Source organism: Micropterus salmoides, unplaced genomic scaffold (assembly GCF_014851395.1).
Source record: "Micropterus salmoides isolate LMB-PRFRI ecotype aquatic unplaced genomic scaffold, ASM1485139v1 Ms_hic_scaffold_6, whole genome shotgun sequence".
Taxonomy (NCBI): domain Eukaryota; kingdom Metazoa; phylum Chordata; class Actinopteri; order Centrarchiformes; family Centrarchidae; genus Micropterus; species Micropterus salmoides.
The window spans coordinates 34,153,621-34,172,184 of NW_024044348.1; the positions used below are offsets into that span (position 1 = coordinate 34,153,621).

General features: G+C 40.7%; 1 protein-coding gene across 1 annotated transcript in view; it reads right to left on the minus strand.

The window, feature by feature from the left end:
- itfg1 (integrin alpha FG-GAP repeat containing 1) overlaps nucleotides 1–18,564 on the minus strand; it is a 161,956-nt gene that overhangs the window by 28,980 nt on the left and 114,412 nt on the right. Inside the window, exons 13-14 of the mRNA XM_038701483.1 lie at nucleotides 10,716–10,759; nucleotides 8,205–8,283 (exon numbers count right to left, since the gene is read on the minus strand). Coding sequence (XP_038557411.1) covers nucleotides 8,205–8,283; nucleotides 10,716–10,759 — 123 coding nt within the window. The remainder of the gene's footprint in view (nucleotides 1–8,204; nucleotides 8,284–10,715; nucleotides 10,760–18,564) is intronic.

Consider the following 18,564-nt stretch of genomic DNA (forward strand, 5'->3'; position numbering starts at 1 on the left):
TTCATGAAGTTGAGCTCATCATGACAGATGTTTTGATGCATTTAGAAAAAAAATATTTTCTCAGTTACAATAGTAAACAGCTGCCTGTATCGACCATACTGCACTGGTATATAAATCAGCCAGCAAACAAGACTAAAAGTCTACAAACATGCTTGCGGCTCTGTGAGGCTGTACTTAAAGCAGCATTATGTAAGAATTTGTATTTTTTTCTAACTTGGATCCCCTACAGTTTCTGAGTGCAATTCACTTTTACACCACTCTCGTACTGAGGTGATTTACAGCGGATTCAACCAGGACTCTGGTCTGGATCATATCTCATGGAGAAAATATTTTCTGCTGTTCCCTCTGATGTCCTTTAGCTGCTCTGCCTAGACTCTGTGATTTACAGAGTTTCCTGATGGACAGATAGCTTTACATGTTGTTAAAGTAACTGTTAACTGCTGCTTAGCTGCCGTTGGAGTGGGGGGCAGCTAGAGTTGGCAGTAGTTGCTAGTTATTTTGTTTTTCCAACCTAATTCTTGTCTCATTTCTGGTCTGATAAACTCATCACTGCTTCACATCTCTATTTTCCAAGCTACTGTAGCTGTCATATATCTTGGTACCCATGTGAGCACTGAGAATACAGAGACAGCTTCTTCTTACCTGAAGACCTATAGTTATTTGTGTGCGATGTAGTTGTACTCTCTGTGCTTAGTTACATTAAGACACATACAAGCATACGGTTAAACCCTAGGATGTTTGGAGACTGACAGATCAACAGCTATGCAGGCAACACCGGTGACAAATAAATGTCTCTTGACAATTTATAGTATCTAGAAATTGGCTGCAGAGGAGAGAGATAACAGGGTGAGCAGAGAAACAGAAAAGAGGCAGATGAAAGAAGAGTGCTGGAGGATGGATGCGGAGGAGAAAAAATATGAGGGAAGAGGAGAAAGAAGGTGAAGGAGCAAGAAACAGTGAAGAGAAAAAGCATGCTAAGCCTGATCAATAGTCATTTTCCATGTCTGCATGGAGGCTTATCTCTGCACTCATTTTTTTCCCTTCCACTCCCAGTATTTCTTCCTCTCCACTTCGGCTCCTCTCTTCCCATCACCTATCTTTCTCTTTTGTTCCACCCTAATTTTCACTCCTCTCATTTTCTCTATGTAACTGTACTCTATGCTTTCAGCTCTCGCCTCTGCACCCTCTCATTTTCTCCCCTTTTTTTTTATTTCTCTCATCCACCTACTCTCCTACCTTACTCCAATATTGTGAATTCTCCCTGTGTGCTCCAAGCCTATCTTCCAAATGCTGTGCAATAAAATGGTTTGAGAATAGGGCAACACTCACTGACCTGATGAGGTCTCTGAGAGCAGGGGTATACCGTCTGTTGCCATAGATCAGTATGACATCAAGTGCAATAGGCTTGCTTTTACGACTCTGCTTGAGGCATCAGCATGATGTAGCAAAAAGCAACGTGAACGGATTCAAGTGAATATATAGGTTAACACAACTGAGCACACGACTTATACACAACTTGAATTCAGCTAGCTGGTTTGGATCTTCTAAATGTCTAAAAGGTGAAGATATGATAAGTATGTTTGTGGATGAGATGCTTCAGATGAATGTGTGTTTTAAAGGTAGTGCATGTACAGTGAGAGTGTGTGTGTGTTCGTGTGTGTCTGAGCGAGCCGTTGCTAATCCCCTGAACTCATTAGCCTAATTGGACAGTCTGCAGAGAGCTCCACATTGATCTGGGCCTGTTATGATTCTCCTCCCTATGAGCCCTCACTTTTTTCTCCCTCTGACCTCTCTCTTCCTGTCACTTCACTCTAAAATGTCCTCCCTCTCTTCCTTTCCCCTCTGTTCCCTCTTTATGCATAATAATCTCTGCCACCATTTACACACTCGTCCCATCTGGACACAGTTAACTACTCCGGAGTAGTTGCCATTCTTTCTTTATGACTGTTAGTGTCGCTTTGCATTCGGTTTCAATTTGCAGCTTGGTGGCACTAACAGCCAAATGTGTTGGGTTCAAAGAAGCAATGGCGCGGCTGTTGGCATGAACAAGAGCTGGATATCCATCCAAATTATTATGGAAGTTACTTATGGGATAAATGATGGACTGAATTAACAAAACTCAAAGTTGTACACTTCATTTCACAAAAAGACTGATAAGCTCATTTAAGGAAATTCTGATTTATCTTACCGTACAAAAACTGACACATCTATGAGAGGCTTTCAATACTATGAAAAGCTGTTTATGAAATTATTGTCTTCCACAACAAGGACAAGCTGTGCATACTGCTGATTACTGTTGTGATCCACCATAAGCCAGTAATTTAGAACACAAACAAAATACATTTGTTTGTCTTCAGGTATAACTGGCGACACCAGTTGGTTGGGGTCCAAACAGCTGATGCCACTCATAACCACAGACACACAGGCCCCAGTGCAATTTGTCTAGAGATTCACAGAAGAATGAAATCTGTTTTGGAAATGTAAAATGAAATTGTTGACATCTGGATGATTTCTTGTTGAGCTAAAAAAAACATTCCCAAATTACACTGTTCAAAACATTAGTTAAAGCCATGTCAAAACTACCGCTTTAAAGAGTCTCGGGATCCAGACACAGAACGAAATGTACTGGTGGAGTGGACAAAATGTCAAGACTCTTCACATGAACTAGGTGAATCGACTGGAAATTGGATAACTTCATTAAAAATCCTTTTGGTTTAAACATAAATAATTATAAATATTCAGACTCATTATCTTTTGATGTCTTCCTACAGTATAAAAAAATGCAAGACAGTCAAAATCAGTGGCCTCTCGTCGTTTATGCTGCTGTCTAAAGATAAATGGTCTTGGGTGTGTCTGGAACCCAGAGGGAAACACAGTGCAGTGTTTATCCTTCTCAGTGCCTCTGAGAGTGTCCATAGTGAGGGAGAAAGTGAGAGAGGAATAAAAAGGTTGTTAATGAATAACTTCTTCTATTCATCTCCACCACCCCACCTGTCTCACGCTCTTCCTGTCTCAGCAGGAGTTTGTTGATAATGAGGTGTGGTGTTGTCAGAATCACAGCCTATGCTCATCCATCCAACCTGCTTAGTAAGGGGCATGGCACACCACTGTCTGGTACGTCCACACACACACACACACACACACACACACACACACAAGGTCATACAGACACCGATGTCAGTGTGTGCATGCATGCACATGCAGAACACATATGGACACACAGTACACACGGACTGAAGAATACGTACAAGCTTAGGAAAATACATTAACACACTGTATGAATGTCCTACACACCCACACACACAGAAAAGAGTTACCTTGTGAGTGCTGTAGTTGACCTTTACTTGTCAGATAAAAGGGTGACATTATCACTGTAATATGCCTGAGTGTGTGTATATATACAGAAGGTACTTTTAAGTGTCAGCGGTGTCTCTCTCAGATATTTTACCAGACTAAGATTACTCTACCTCTGCTCCTCTCTTCATCTAAAATATCTCTCTTCATCCTACCAGCTCCTGAACTCCTCTGACCAACTTGCCTTGTATTCTTTCCCCATTTATCTCTCTCTCGCTTCCTCTAGTTACACACTGTTATTTCCATCATACCTCGTTCAATCGCTCCCCCTTCTTCTTCTTTTTCTACAGGAACTCCGGTGATATACTGTGCCTTCTCGGCCTCCGTCTCTGTCTCTCAGCATATTATAATCTCTTCTTTCCTCTCCGCTCCCTCTCCCTTTCAGGAGGGTGAAGGGTAAGTGAAGATCGTTGGGCCCCAGTGGAGAGGCCCAGACATCGTGTCTGTGTATGTGTGTGTGTGAGTGTGAGTTTGTGTGTGCCCCATCATTGCTCATCTCTGGCAGCCTGGCTGGCTGTTCCCCGAGCTACAAGCTACAGAATAAATACACTTTAAATCACCACACACTCTCTCTCACACACACACAAAAGCAGCCTGCTCCCTGGCAGCACTTTGCTGCTGTTAAATGAGGGGTCTGGGGAGTTGTGTGGGCAAAGCCTTTGGCTACTCTCGCTCTCTTCCTCTCTCTCTGCACTCCTGTCAAACACACATTGGAAAAATACGCCAAAGTTCAGATGGGCAGACTGTAATACACCAAGATATTCTAATGTTAAATTAATGGGATTCTGCTTACTGGACATACCAAACCAGGAATATAAAGGCTCTGTCTTGGGATCCAGAGACAGAAAGAGATGTACTGGTGGAGTGGACAAAATGTCAAGACTCTTCACATGAATGACTGGATCGAGGAGAAAAATAGTATAACTTTATTTAAATCTTTTTTTGTGTGTGTGGAATTTTTGAGTTGCAAGAAACATAGATGACCTGTTACAAAGTTCCCTGAGGACAATCAAAAAAGGGGATTTGCAGTTAAATGACTTCAACCCAACTAGTATCAAAGTCCACCCACTCGGCAGCCATCTTGGTAACGCCTCCGGGCAGTTATTTCGGACTAACAAGACCAGGCCCCTATCTAAATGAATGGGGAGATAGCCATAACTGCCCTTTCACTGGTCACTCACTGGGACATAAAAACTGCATGTATAGAATCAGCAGTAAAATCTCATAAACGGTTTGATGACTTCTCCCCAAAATAAGGTTTAAAAAGTGTTTTTCCCCACCGGTTTTACTTCTACTACGCATGTGCAGTAGTAGTGACACATGCGTAGTAGACCATTCTGTCAGTGGAACCACACGATTGGCTTAAATATGTTTCCCATCTCGGCAGTTGGCTTTCTAGTGGGAGAGGCGGAATATCCGCCATCTTTGGCATTACAGACCCTCTCTATAGAGTTGTATTTAGGATAGTTAAAGTGGCGTGTCTCCTCTACAAAACGTCTCTGCTAGTATGCATCATCCCACTTCATTTCACCTCTCAGAATGCTTGGGAGGGATTTTCCTATTTTTGTGAGAAAAATTGGTTTTGCCAATTGATAATAATTTGGTTTCCAGATTTCCACATCCACTGTTAATGAAACGGTCTGTTTGGGGTTTATTAACATTAAATTAGCATTAATTATAGTCAGCTGTACTGATTGCCTGTATGCATTGTTGCCCCATCACCCCTCATGTCACATACCGTATGTATTGATCATATCTAGCAGAATACAAAACTGACTCAGATGCTGAATTGGACAAGCTAAATAAGTGTTCATTCGTTTTCCAGCTGTGACAACACACTGAGGGGCAATTTCTTGTTTTCGCATCCAGCAATTACAGAGGAACATTATCATTAATTTGGAGTTGTGTTTCTGGCCTCTTTATAATATTGGCCTCTTTAAGGCCAATAGTTACTCTCTTTTAGCTTTGACCTTAGTCCCTATTAACTCCGGAATCACTATAAAGCTCTGTAAAGCTGATTAGGAAAAGGTTTTGTCAACACCTTTGGGATGATTTGGAACGCAGACCGTCAGCCGGTCTACCTCACTAATGCTCTTGTGACTCAATGGGAGCAAATCTCTGAAGCCAGGTTCAAACATTTTGTTAAAAGCCTTCCCACAAGAGTGGTAGATCCACCTACTTTTGGCCATTTAGGACTGCAAAGCCTTTAAAACGATCAGAAGCAGTAAAGTAAATGTTTACATGTGTAAACTAATTCCCTACATAAATAACTGCCTTTACTGGATCTTTTTCAGTGTCTCAATTTAGTATGAATTATAAAGTGTCACCGCCTCCACATTCAGTGGGATTCTGTATCACTCTCCATTATCTCAGTGCAGTGTGGGCAGGTGGTGATAGCCCTCCCCCTTCATCCAATCTCCCCCACTCTCTACTGTTTCTCTCTATGCCCATTTCACTGCATATTTTAAACCAGTGGAGTGAGAGGGACTAGAACTGAGTTTTGTTATGGTTTAAGACAAGTAAATACAGCACAGGTGGTGTAAATATTTGTCCACTTAGTGTTTTGGGCTTGGACACAGAGCACCCAAGTGAATATTCTGCAGCCATTGGAAAAGCACTGTTGCGTAGCCAGGAGCTTATATCTGTCTAATGGTCGTGAAATAATAATGATGTTAGCCTGTGATCTGTCTACTCATTCTTTAAATATGTATATACTCCAAGTGTGCCAACAGATATATGAAACAATGAAATCTGACAAAGTGGGATTATTCTGCACACAGGAACACACACACGCACACACAGACTATATATATCCCTGACCCCAGGCTGTCAGCGCATCTTGTTCTCATCTAGCTCTGTGTCCTTCCCACAATGTAACATCAACTAGGTTAACTGCAGCTAATACAGCACAGCACTGCCGTCCTCAATGTCTCATCTTATCTTTCTGTGGTCTGCCTCTCTCTACCTATGTATCTTTCTAGTCTTCCATAGAAAGGTAGTGTTCATCAGCCCCTAGGATTTCAGAAATTTCTCATCCTATTGAGACATGGTGATCCTACACATTACGACATAACAATCAATAAAAACTGGACTGATATTAATATTGGTCATAATTAAGAGTATGTGAGACGGTGAACTGTGACCAAAACCTCCTACCTACAATGTGGTACCTTGTGTATTCCTAAAAGTACACAACACAGCCAGATGTTGACAGGACTGTTTAACAACAACAACTAACAGGAGCAGCCCTTTGAGAAATACATGAAGTGGAGCTTTTTGAGACTGAAAATTCAAAAACTCAGTTAATGATAGGAGTGTAACGAAACAATTAGCTCACGAGATGAGATGAGACACGATATTGGGTTCACGAGAACGAGACGGAACAAGATTTTAACACTGTTTTTAAGAAATTTTCAATGCTGAATTATATGAAAATTTTGAGAATTAAACACTTAATTTTGGGGCGCAGTTAGCTCAGTTGGTAGAGCACAGAGGTGATAAAAGAAACTAAGTAAAAACACTATTGATCAGGCAGAAATCTCACCACAAATCCACACAGGTTAACTTCGGCAGCTCCGATAAAGTACAGCTGACAGTCTCAAACAGAGCAAGGTTGCACCTCAGTTTTTACATGTTTATATTGCAAAACTCTACCAGCTATATTACCACTCGTTACAACTGTCTGGACTCACAGCGCGAGGTAGGTCCACTTCATTACGATCACGGCGTACGCCGGTGTCGCATCAGCGGGGCAGAAATGATTCACGCAGCGATTCAAGGTCATCAGTTATACATTTGTTTTTATCACTGCGTGAGAAAATTGATGTATGGCGTGATAGAATGTCAAAAGTGTCAAATAGGTGAGTCTCACAAGAGCCTTTTTACTTCCAATGATCTTGATCATCCGGTTCTAACTAGTTCCATACATAATCATCATTATCATCATCATCATCCCTTATAAACTTTATGTCAAAAAAGTGACAAATATAAAGAGGACAGCAGGTAATTCACTGCTGCAAAACAAAGTAGCTTATATAGCTTTTAAAAAAGTAAAGAAGGACGGAACGAAAGATCTTTACCTCAGACTTAAATGAGGAGAAAAATGAGGAAGCTAAAGCTTGTTGAGTGTTGCTTTACTGTGGAATAAACTTCAGAGGAAAAAAGGGCCTCCAGTGTTTTGCAAGCTTTCACAGTATTTTTCTGTGAAACTATGAGAAAACTGTATCCCATAGACAGTGGCACTGCAATAACTCCAGGCTGAATATTTGATTGATTGTGCTGGTTAACTTGGATTCATCTTTTAAAACTCAATCCTGACAAGCAATAGTTGAATACTAATATTCCTGTAACAGTTTAACATCTAGATATGTTACAGCAGAGGTATAGAAAAACAAAGTTATTCAGCACCTAACAAACTATAATTACTTTCAAATGTAGACAGAATAAATGTGAACCAGGCACACACTCCAGAAGCATCTGGAGTGAGCATTACAGCCTTATTAAGCAGATTCATTCTCCCTTCAGTTACCACAGTCTTTGAAAGGACCTTCTTTTTGCCTTTTCTTTAGCTGCCCTTTCTGCTTCAGCCTTTGTCTTTGAGGCAAAAAAAAAAGAGAAGAAAAGCAAGAAAATAAAATCAATACGTCCCTCTTCTCATTCTCGGTTGTTTTAAAATCATCCAACACAAACTCTGTGGTGTTCAGCTAGACTAAAGACAGCTGTCATTGTTAGGAGGTTTAGTTATTAATAAACCTGATGTATAAAAGCTCAGGCAACAACGTTTTCAGAAAAATAAATGCCTCTTTGGCTATTCTCTGTCTGATGTGGGAAAGAAATAAAAAAGTACTTACCAGAGGCATTTTTCAGGTAGCCGTTGGAGTCAACTGTGGTATACATGACGTAGGGACCTGGCTGGTTAACACCAAAAGGCTGCAAAAAAACACATGCAAACACAAATTAAAAAACAAACAAAAGTGACAGATTTTGACAAGTATTTTTCCACATCAGCTGTCTATCAGTGAAGGGCGAAAGACGACGGTGAAAGAGAAATACAGAAAGACGAGAGAGAGAGAGTGGGGAGAAGGACAGACAGGCATGGTGTAACCACAGTGACCTTGAGCAGTTTTGTTTTCACTAGGTGACACGACAAATGTCTGACCTAGCTGGCTTGAATCTGATGGAGCGTAAACGAGTGTGACGGCTTCGTGTTGTGCTGTGCGGGTGGACACACAGGGGTCATATTATCTCTTCCTAAAGAAACGATCACAGCAAATGAAGAGATCCGTCGAGCCGTCCTCAGCTAATTGCGAGCCGATAACACATGCAAACATGTACAACGGCAAGAGAGACTTGGCCCTTTATGTTGTGACACTCGGGTGAGAGAGGAATAGAAATGAGGTCAAAAAAAGAAACAGAGAGAGATGCGAGAGCCACAGAGGAGCAGATTAGTGGGCTGAAAGAAAGACAGAGGAAGAGAGGTGTGACTAAGAAGAAGAGGAGCGGGAGAGTGAAATGAAAAGATAGAGGGGGTGATGGATGGGAGAGGAGAGGAGTAGAAACAGCCGCAAGCTCCACTCGTCTACTGCATTCATCATACCTTTCAGTTAGACAACAAGCGGGTGGAAGAGCAGACAGACAGAAAACCAAAACAACTCTAATACCAGCAGCCTCTTGTCGATGTCAAAGCTAATGTCTTTTGCAAAGGGCTTTCCACTGGTGAAAGGTTGTATAAGAAGCGTCACCGTGTTTCTGTCAGATTTCTCTGTCCGTGTTTGCACATCATCATCAGACACGAGCTCTCTGGGATGGATAAAAGGAGTTTAAAGCTAACTGTTCCGTACACTGATGGCTACAATTAACACAAAACGTAGCATTATAGTTCAAGAGCTCACGGTATGTTTTTAATGCAAAACCATAGACCCCATTCAGACAGAGGCTGGTCATGCGTCCTTGGTCTGTCTGTATGGGTCAAAGCAGCCGACCCTCCTTCACCACCCTCCTCCCGACCGTGGTCTAACTGGCGTTGCTACCAGAAACGGAAATTAAATTCAAAGAGATGTTTAAATTTAATTTAACCTATCTCCCCACAAAGATTGAGAGGGCGAAAGAGAAGGAAGGAGAGAGCGACATAGAAAGTGTGCATGAGTGGGCGATCAAGAAAGAAGGAGAGTGCACATGGACAGACAGAGATGACACTGAATCTCAACTTTTGACGTAATTCAGAGCAATTCTCAGGTTTATCAGTGAAATGTAAGCACTACACTGCATAATGGAGTCTCTGCTAACAGCAAGAAGCAGGAGACTCATGAATGGGTCCAACACTGGTTGAAAAATTTGGGTTCTTTACCCTTATGGAGGACAATTAGTGTCATTGCTTGGCCTGATCAGGATTTTAATAGCCATCAATGTGCTAATTTGATATTAGAATAGATGCCTTCTAAAGGAGTAATACAAAAGGTCATCTTTTGTTGTTACCTCTGTTGATGTGTTTTTTTTTGATTGCTCTGAGTTTGGACATTGTGGGATCACGTTGATAGACCTAACTTCACCTCGCAGAAGCTTGTTTGTGTCAAACGGATGAACACTGTCTGGCTGACACCTTTGACGCCTACAAGAAGGTAAACTACCAACGGCTAGCTGTTATTTTAAATTGATTAATACAAGCCCAGTCTCAGCAGAGACTACAGCCGTCCAACAACAAGCAACAAACTTCAAAATATATTTACCAAGGACAGGAGATGGAAAACATGCGCGTGCACCAGGCATTTCTTTGCTCTTACACTGATATTTTATTGGAAAATGCAAACCACAAGGAAGAGCACGAGATTCAGTACAGTAAGCATGGGCTACTGACTTGTATTATGAAGGTCTGTTATAAAAAGAATGAGGGTGGGTAGGGGTACAAACAGGTGGAAATCAAGTTCTGTTTCATCACATAAAAACAAAACTAACTTACTTTTGTTTCCATTTTGTATGTAATTTATTTCCAGGCTGCACTAACAGATACGTACTTTACATATCAAGAGGAGCTTATACTGCCCTAGAGCTCAAAAACACATCACCCATTCAAATCCCCTTCCCTAATTTCCTGAATATAAAGTCGATCCTCCCCATAGACATGTAGTTTAGCCAGCGGTAGGGATATTACAGCCTATCTCTCTGTTCCTGCTGAAAAAAAAATGCTGAGTAGAGAATATGGAAGAATATAAAGATATATGCATGAAAGGGTAACGACTACAGACAATACACCCAGACAGACACATCTGGTCAGACTGATCAGACAGATAAGAAACTGTACTACCACACAATACTTTTTTTATGCTTTCAATAGAAAAGTGGACCAACACAGACAGATTTCTTACCTTGACATCTTCTGGACAGTCATTGGAGCAGAGGCCGCTGAGCACTGAGGAAGACAGAGGTGACAGAGTTAGACATGTTGCTCAGCGTGTGTTACATGTCCAACACAATAACACACTCCGCTGTGGAACAAGTGTCATGTGCGATGGTGCTGTTGGTGTGCCCTAAGGGCCACAGTATCAACATGTATCAAACATCAAGTGGGTCAAACCCGCACAGAGAAATATATATTTTTCACATTTTCCACTGACAGCCAAAACATAAACATTCACATTTTATTTCATGCAATTTAACTGTGTGCCAGGTGAATATGGAGAAGACAGACAATCAAAGAAGGGAGGGTTATAAATAAATGAGAAACATAAAAAATAAATGTGCAAACTATAAACTCTGCGTGTGGCTGTATACGTGCATGCTAAGAGAGCATTTCACTCATTTGTGTGTACAAGTGGAGCGGGGACAAAATGCGCTGAATTTCTAATCAGTCATTAGAGAAGTGACTTTATTAGCATGCCAATAGGGTCTTGGGTCTAGGTTGCCTTGATTTGCCTGATGGGAGTCACACTGAAGCCCAATGTTCTGTTAATAATGTCTACACCTAGCGCTGTACTGAGCAGCAGCCAAACTCAATGTACATGTCCAAAGGGACCATCACAGTGCTCCGAGCTTGATCATGTAGAGAGAGTGGGTGGATCAGTGTGGTATTGGACTGGTCATCACTAACTCACCACAAACATGTTAATATTTACTGTACACACACCAATAACCCATCTGAACAAAGCTAAGCACTGTAAACGATCTGTACTTGTATAACGCTTTTATAGTCTTGTAACTAGGTTATGTTCAGTTATGTGAAGGCCCTTAAAAATAGGTTGCTGTACAGTAATGTGGAACAATGGCAGGTGACCCTGAATCATGCACAAGTCACTTGACTTGTGGACTGTTCCCTGTTACATGATCTCCATTCAGCCATTCATTCAATCCCAATTTATTCGTGAATAGCTCTGTAATCACCTTGATTCCTCTATTCATTCTTCTCCATGGTATTTATAGAACTGTGCAGCACACCATTAAGCATTAATGAATGACAATAATACATGAGTCTAAAGGGGAATTTAGACCCACTGGCACTGACAGTGTTTTCTGAAGCACTTATAGAGTGCTGTCTCAAGGAACAAATGTGTCACAAATTCACAACATCTCAGAGACGCTTGTGTCAATAAACAACCCACTCTCGGTCTCCCTCTCTCTCTCGCACTTTTATTTTTTACACAAGTCTATATTTGTTTCTACTGGCACACCTTATGAAGCAAAAGGAGCTGTTCATATCACACAAATGTTCAACTTCCTCTGCTGTATGTTGTGCACTTGTGAAGAATATCTATGACAATCAACCTCCAGTTTCACTACTTATACTGTTTTCTAAATATCTCAACGACTACTGGATGAAAGGATGAATCCCACTGACTTTGGTGAACACCTGATGTTTCCTTTAGTGCCAGCATGAGGTTTATATTTGTAACGCCATTAAATGTGAAAAGACATTCATGCTGCCCCTAAGGAGGAACTGCAGTAACTTTGGGTCTCCCGTACTAATTCATTCTGGCCCACCATCAGGTCAAACATGTAATATGTCCAACACTTTAGTTTATGACCACATACCTGCAAAACTAATGACATTCCCATCAGCCTCAGCTGTACTTTGCATTTAGTTCTTGTTATACATTAGCAAATGTTAGCATACAAACCCGCTAAAGTAAGGTGGTGAACATTAGCACGTTGGCGTTGTTGTGAGCATGTTAGCATGCTCACAACAACTTAGCTGAAAGCAGCACTGCGTCCAAGTAAAGCATCACTGCAACTTGATTCTAAAATGACTGCTAGCACTGGATTATTCAAGTGTGACTAATTATGCCAATGTTGTATGCAAATGCCATAGTGGCCCAGGGTTGAGGACTGCACTGCACCATTTTCTGGTATTCTGATCACACTAAGTGGTAACCCTTCTGCCATCACTTTCTGTGAATAAACAAGAGGATTTTCTTCTTTTAAAACTTGCTGCTTTGAAGTTCACAATCTTATTAAGTATATGCCCGAAGCAGAATTTAGATGGAGCTCCCATCAAAGACAAACATGTGCTCCTTGACCCTAACTGACCACACTGCACATCAGCTGCTACTTAACATGCTGGTAAAACAGGCTTCAGTTAGAAATTTTAATTTTATGAGGAAAAAACACTTTTAACCTTCTAATTAAGGCCTTTGTTTTTGCAGTAATTTATCATTGCTTTTCAAAGCATATTTACTAATCCCATGGGTATTCTAGAAAATGGTAAGTGGTTGTTTGTAACACGAGAGGGCTGCAAAATGTTTTCAAGTCAGAGATATCAAAAATGGCGTGCAGTGGCCACACACCATTCATCATTTAATGTGACTGTAAAAACTTCAATTATGTCTTTACATATTTACTCACCGTGGTAACGTAAGTGAGAGAGAAACCTTTAAAATGAATGCAGTAAGCTCCCAAAGCCCAAGGCTGTTTCTGGCTATAGAAGTTGAGAAAAGTTGAATAAAGCTGAATGAAACTAAAACGGCATTAGGTTATTTGGCTCTGAAAAGATCAAAGCCTTTTAGGAGTGACTAAGTCTAGGCCTAATGCACCAATGTGTTCAGAATCCCTGCATGTAATTATACCACTCATCAACTCCACGCAAACAGCACATCAACACATCACAGACTATGGTCCAAAGTCATCTATGAAGGACACGATGATCAATAATCACAGATTATTCATTGCTTGTTTGAATTTCATGCTGTGGGGTCAGACTACAGGCACCCCTGTTGCTGACACTGTCAATCAATAAGGCAGAGGGATTAGACTGTCATTTGTTTGAAGTCAGTCTCATTTTGGGAAAGAGAACCTTGGACATAGGACAAAGACTGTAGCAGGACTCAAAGCCACACCACCACCAGCTCACAGCACAGTTCTCAAACTAAAGAACATCCTCCCTTAAGGGCCAAGTTCAGCGTATTGCATTATTCTTTACAATTAATTTTCCAGCATACATACTATTCTCACACAGACCATTTTCACTTCAGCGGTTTTCTCTCGTTATGCTTGTGTGATTAACAGGCCAGCTAAGAATGAAATAAAGTGCGTAAAAATGCACTTCTCAGAGGAGCTACTGCATCTCTGTGGGCTACAGCACCAACTTTGAACTTGTGTCATTGTTAGTGTTAATCTGAGAGCGAATTTTAATTAAAATACATCCCGAGTAAGAGTGACGTGAAGTGTATCCTCAACTTAGAAAAGACCATGGAAGAGAGAAAAGATTTTGGTGCATTAAAGGATCAAGGAGAACAAATGATTTGCAGCTTGACTACAAATTTACTGTACGTCAGAAACTGACTGTCAGGACACTCTCTTATGGGGAAAAAAACTGAGACGAGGTGTTTACTGTCAATTTAAATGGACACATTCGAGAAGAATTGATGAAAACAAAATATCAGATTTAAGTGACATTTTAATTTCCAGTGTTGATGTAATAAAGCTAAATCACACTGGGCACTCCACGGAAATAACACTGTCAGAGAACCCCTCGCCCCAAGCCAAACTCCTTTCTTCTTTTTTTTTTCCCCCCCCGTCAAAAACACAATAAAGTTCAAGTTCAAAAACAAAACAAGGAGCCACTTTTAGTCAGAGGTCTTTACACAGCCACTGAAAAGTCTTGAACATAAGGTACACACGGTACATTAAGAATTTTATGACGCAAATTTACTGATGCATAAAGAGAAAGAGAGAGAGGAAACACATACACTGAATGCAGAAGGCTTTCACAACTCTCTCCAGGAAGTAGATGAGTCTGAGTCATGTGTATGTGTGTGCGTGTGTGTGTGAGGCAAGTTCGCCACTACATTTAGGAAGAGAGAGAGAGGAAGCTTGAATCTAGTGTTTCTTCTGTGAGGCCGCATTGTTCTCTATACTTCAATCCTTGGTTGACAAGTAACAAGTACATAACAGCTCCTCCATGGATAAAACAAGATTCCTGGAATAGCTCTCACACATCCTATGGGGAACAGAACTTGTCTCTTGCCAATACAACAGTCTTTCTCTCACACACACACACACACACACACACACACACACACACTTACAGTACAGCACATACCGTCTCTTTGGGACTGAGCTAGCCTATTTTCTAGTGTAATATTAAGACTGATGGCAGCTCCTTCTCAGGACTAAACTAATCAAGTGGAGAATGAACTGGCCTGTGCACTCTGTGTGTGTGCGCATGTGCATGTGGTTTCATCATTGTGACAATGAGGCAGCTAGTGAGCACCCGCTTCATGAACACCGTGTGCAAATGTACATGCTCTTTTTCTGGTTTTAAGCGTCTTACTGAACAATCGCTAGTCTGCATGAGCAAAATGGCCCACGTGTGAGTGTGAGAAAAATAGGAATAGCATGTTTATGTCTAAATGAGAAAACATAAATCACATACACACAATGTTGCAACAGAAAAAAAAAGGTATTTTCCAGGCCTCCAGAAGGATCAGGAAGTTTATGCTTTGTATTAAAGAGTTGGGCTTTGATTTAGTTTAGTGGTTAAAATAGTTACATAAAAAGTAGACACTAAAATTATTAAGATTTAAGACTCTGTTTAGGGCTAGAACTAGAGTTATACTCCGTTTGAAGCCAGAAATAATATTTTTAAATAGAGTTTTTATTAAATCAGATGTGGTCAGAGCTCGTGGTGGGTGCCTCTGCCTAGGAAGAAATATTTGGCCGAAGCAAACACAGCACACTACTTGGATTTTTGGCTAGTGTAATGATTAGAAAAGTCAGGTTCTACGATCAGATGGACTTCTACCTTTGCTGAGTTTCAGCGACAGCTGCCAGGTAGCCGTATTTCAGATTTAACAATGAAGGAGCACTGATGGCTTTGGATGAAAATGCATCACTTTGTAATACACAGTAGTCTGCCATTATTGAAGGGGGGCCTCTGTGCTCTTAATCCGTGCTGCCAGTTTGTGGTCTGGGAAACTAAAAATTAGGTCATTTCTCAGCACCACCAAGAACTTAATACTTATTGGTGTAGTGTGCTTTAGTGTTACAGTATTACTGCTGCTAGATGCCAGGTGTGTTTGTATCAAAGTTTCAGAAATGTAGGGACAAGACTGCCCTAAAAAATAACTTCTTAAAACTAATCATTGCATGTGTGCCCTAGACTCCTCAGATGGATGATGATGATATTAAATGCAGAGAATTAGCCTTTTATATTCTGTATGTAAGCCTTCCACTTCCACTTCCACTGAGATTAATGTACTTTACATCTGAGGTGTTATTTGAGGCTGAGGTATTAACATTAAAAATTAATTGAGCACAAGCAATAATTTAACTTTCTAATGAATATCTGGCAAATGCTTGACATCTTGCAGAAAGTAAAACCTGAATTAGGTTTGAGATTCCATCGGTTACATAGGCAATTGACTTTTAAAATTTTTGCTAGAAAAATTCAATGATGATGAAGTATTTAAAGGTAAATTTAAAATACTAACCTGAATTTAAAATACTACCTTCCTCCTGACCTATTTTAATTACGTAAAGAAATAAGGAGAGTTGGAAATCAACAATAGGGGTGTCACGATTCTCCAAGTCCACAATTGCATTTGTCTTTCGATTTAAACTTAAAAATAAAAAAATAAAACATGAGCTTGCAGATTTGTCTGTTTCCCAGGCCATGGCATTGTTAGATTATTGAGTTTTCAGCTTTCAGTTACAAAACCAGATGAAGGGTCTTTGTGAACCTCTACTTCAGATGCATACACTATTTGACATGTCTGGTGTGTGACAGAGAGGTTGCATTTATTTGGTTGGATCATCACCTGTAATTACATCCTCACTGAAACTCTATAAAGAGATACTACAGGGAGCCATGGTAACCACATGCACACGTCACAACGCAGTCCTGTGCCGCTGGGTCAGCCAACGTCACATGCGCACACAAACAGATATACACGTACATAAAAAGCAAAATGCGATGAGCAGATCTTGACGGGTGAACATGACATGCTGCGTCAGCGCTAGCCAAGCAGACACACACTGTACACGCAACTACAACAATCTGACAGCTGAGCGGCATTTGCTATGAGATGCTCATCACTTCTCATTGTCCTCATGCTGGGTTTGCTGACTGCAGGGCTGCTTAATGACATACATGGGCACAAGTCCCCCCCCTCCCCCAGCACACACACACACACACACCAAAAGACACACACAGTGAGGGACAGCGAGCTTACATCTGGTCTTAAATAGCAACTCCGGAAATGACCACCTGCTCGTGGCTTGGTAATCCATGTTACAAGGACGATATACACAGTATTGTCACATATGGTACGCAAATACAATATGCATGTGTATGTAAATGTGTGAACACTTTTCTGTCTGGTAAATCGAAGCCTATGTAGCATTAAACATTTGTATTTTATTACAAAATCTTTGCAATAAAATTTACATTTACCTGAAAAGTTGACAAAATGTCTCTGAAAACTAAAAGAAAAATTCCCTATTTGTCACCATTAGACATACATTAATGGCTACTTTTCTGGTGGAAGTGGAAGTAAGACAGGACACTGCACCACCGTGGGGATTTAAATCCCAGAGGGAGCCCTCCTTACTCAGTGTTCAATTTGGGTAACATCATTATAGCGCGGTTGTATGCTCACTGTCCCTGAACAGCTGCCGATGGCTTCCACTGTGTTTCACTTTTGGATGAAAGCTACAAATGCAATGTGACCACCACGTTAATTAGCCATATCAATTAGAATAAAGTTTAACACGAGAACATGTTCTCTTCATCCATACTGGTTTTGGTAGGCAACACATTACTGTAAAATTAGAGCAAATAATGGGTTGTAGCAATCTATTTCTCTTTCAGAAATAATATTAAAACCAAGGCACTTGCAGACTGAAACAGCCCGTGCCACCTCCTTTATGTTATATTGTTGTCTTGTACTGCATTGGCAAAACCAAAAAGCAGTGGAAGTAGGTAGGTGTTCCAGTTGTGGCACCAAAAGATCAAATGTGCTTTTCAAAAACTTGCACAGGAAATCAAATATAATGTATATTCAAGCAAACTACATGAAGTGAAACCACTGAATCTGAATTATCAAAGACTCAAAAGACAGAATGCACTGCCTATTTAAATCTCAGAATGATACAAATTTTTAAGAACATGGTCAAGACACCTGTAAGGCGTTCTGGGCCATGAGGGCAAATGTTAGTTGCCTATTGTAGCCTGGTAAGGCTCAGTGGGACCTCGGTTGGGTTAGGAGTGTTGTCAATGGCCGCAGAGCAAAATGTATTTGCAGGTGATTGGATTAGCCTTGAGAGCCACAAATCAAATATAGTGTCTAAGTCTAATTGGAAATTATGTACTCCTTGTTGTTTTCATCTTTCCAAACCACTAACTATAATTTGCTAATTGGTCCACCTTCTTGCTACCTCAATTCTCAGTGGATGTGGCCCACACTAATAAAATTGAACTTGATAAAACTTGAAATTGATTTAGGCTGGCTTCAAAGAGGCTATATCGCAGTGGCCTCCCTGCTGCTGGGTAAGACCGGTGGTTGGCTAAGGCTGGTAAGTTTCCTCTTTATTTACACTGAAAAGAATAGAGGATGAAGAATGGAGTTATATTACCAGACATATACCAGCTATTGATTGATTTTTTTGTTTATTTTGGTCAGGATCTGCAATAGCTGACACGATAAAGAGTAAATAGCTGAGTGCCTGTGTATTCTATCAACCCTCTATTTGGCTTTTGGGCAAGGGGGATTAGAAATATGGGTA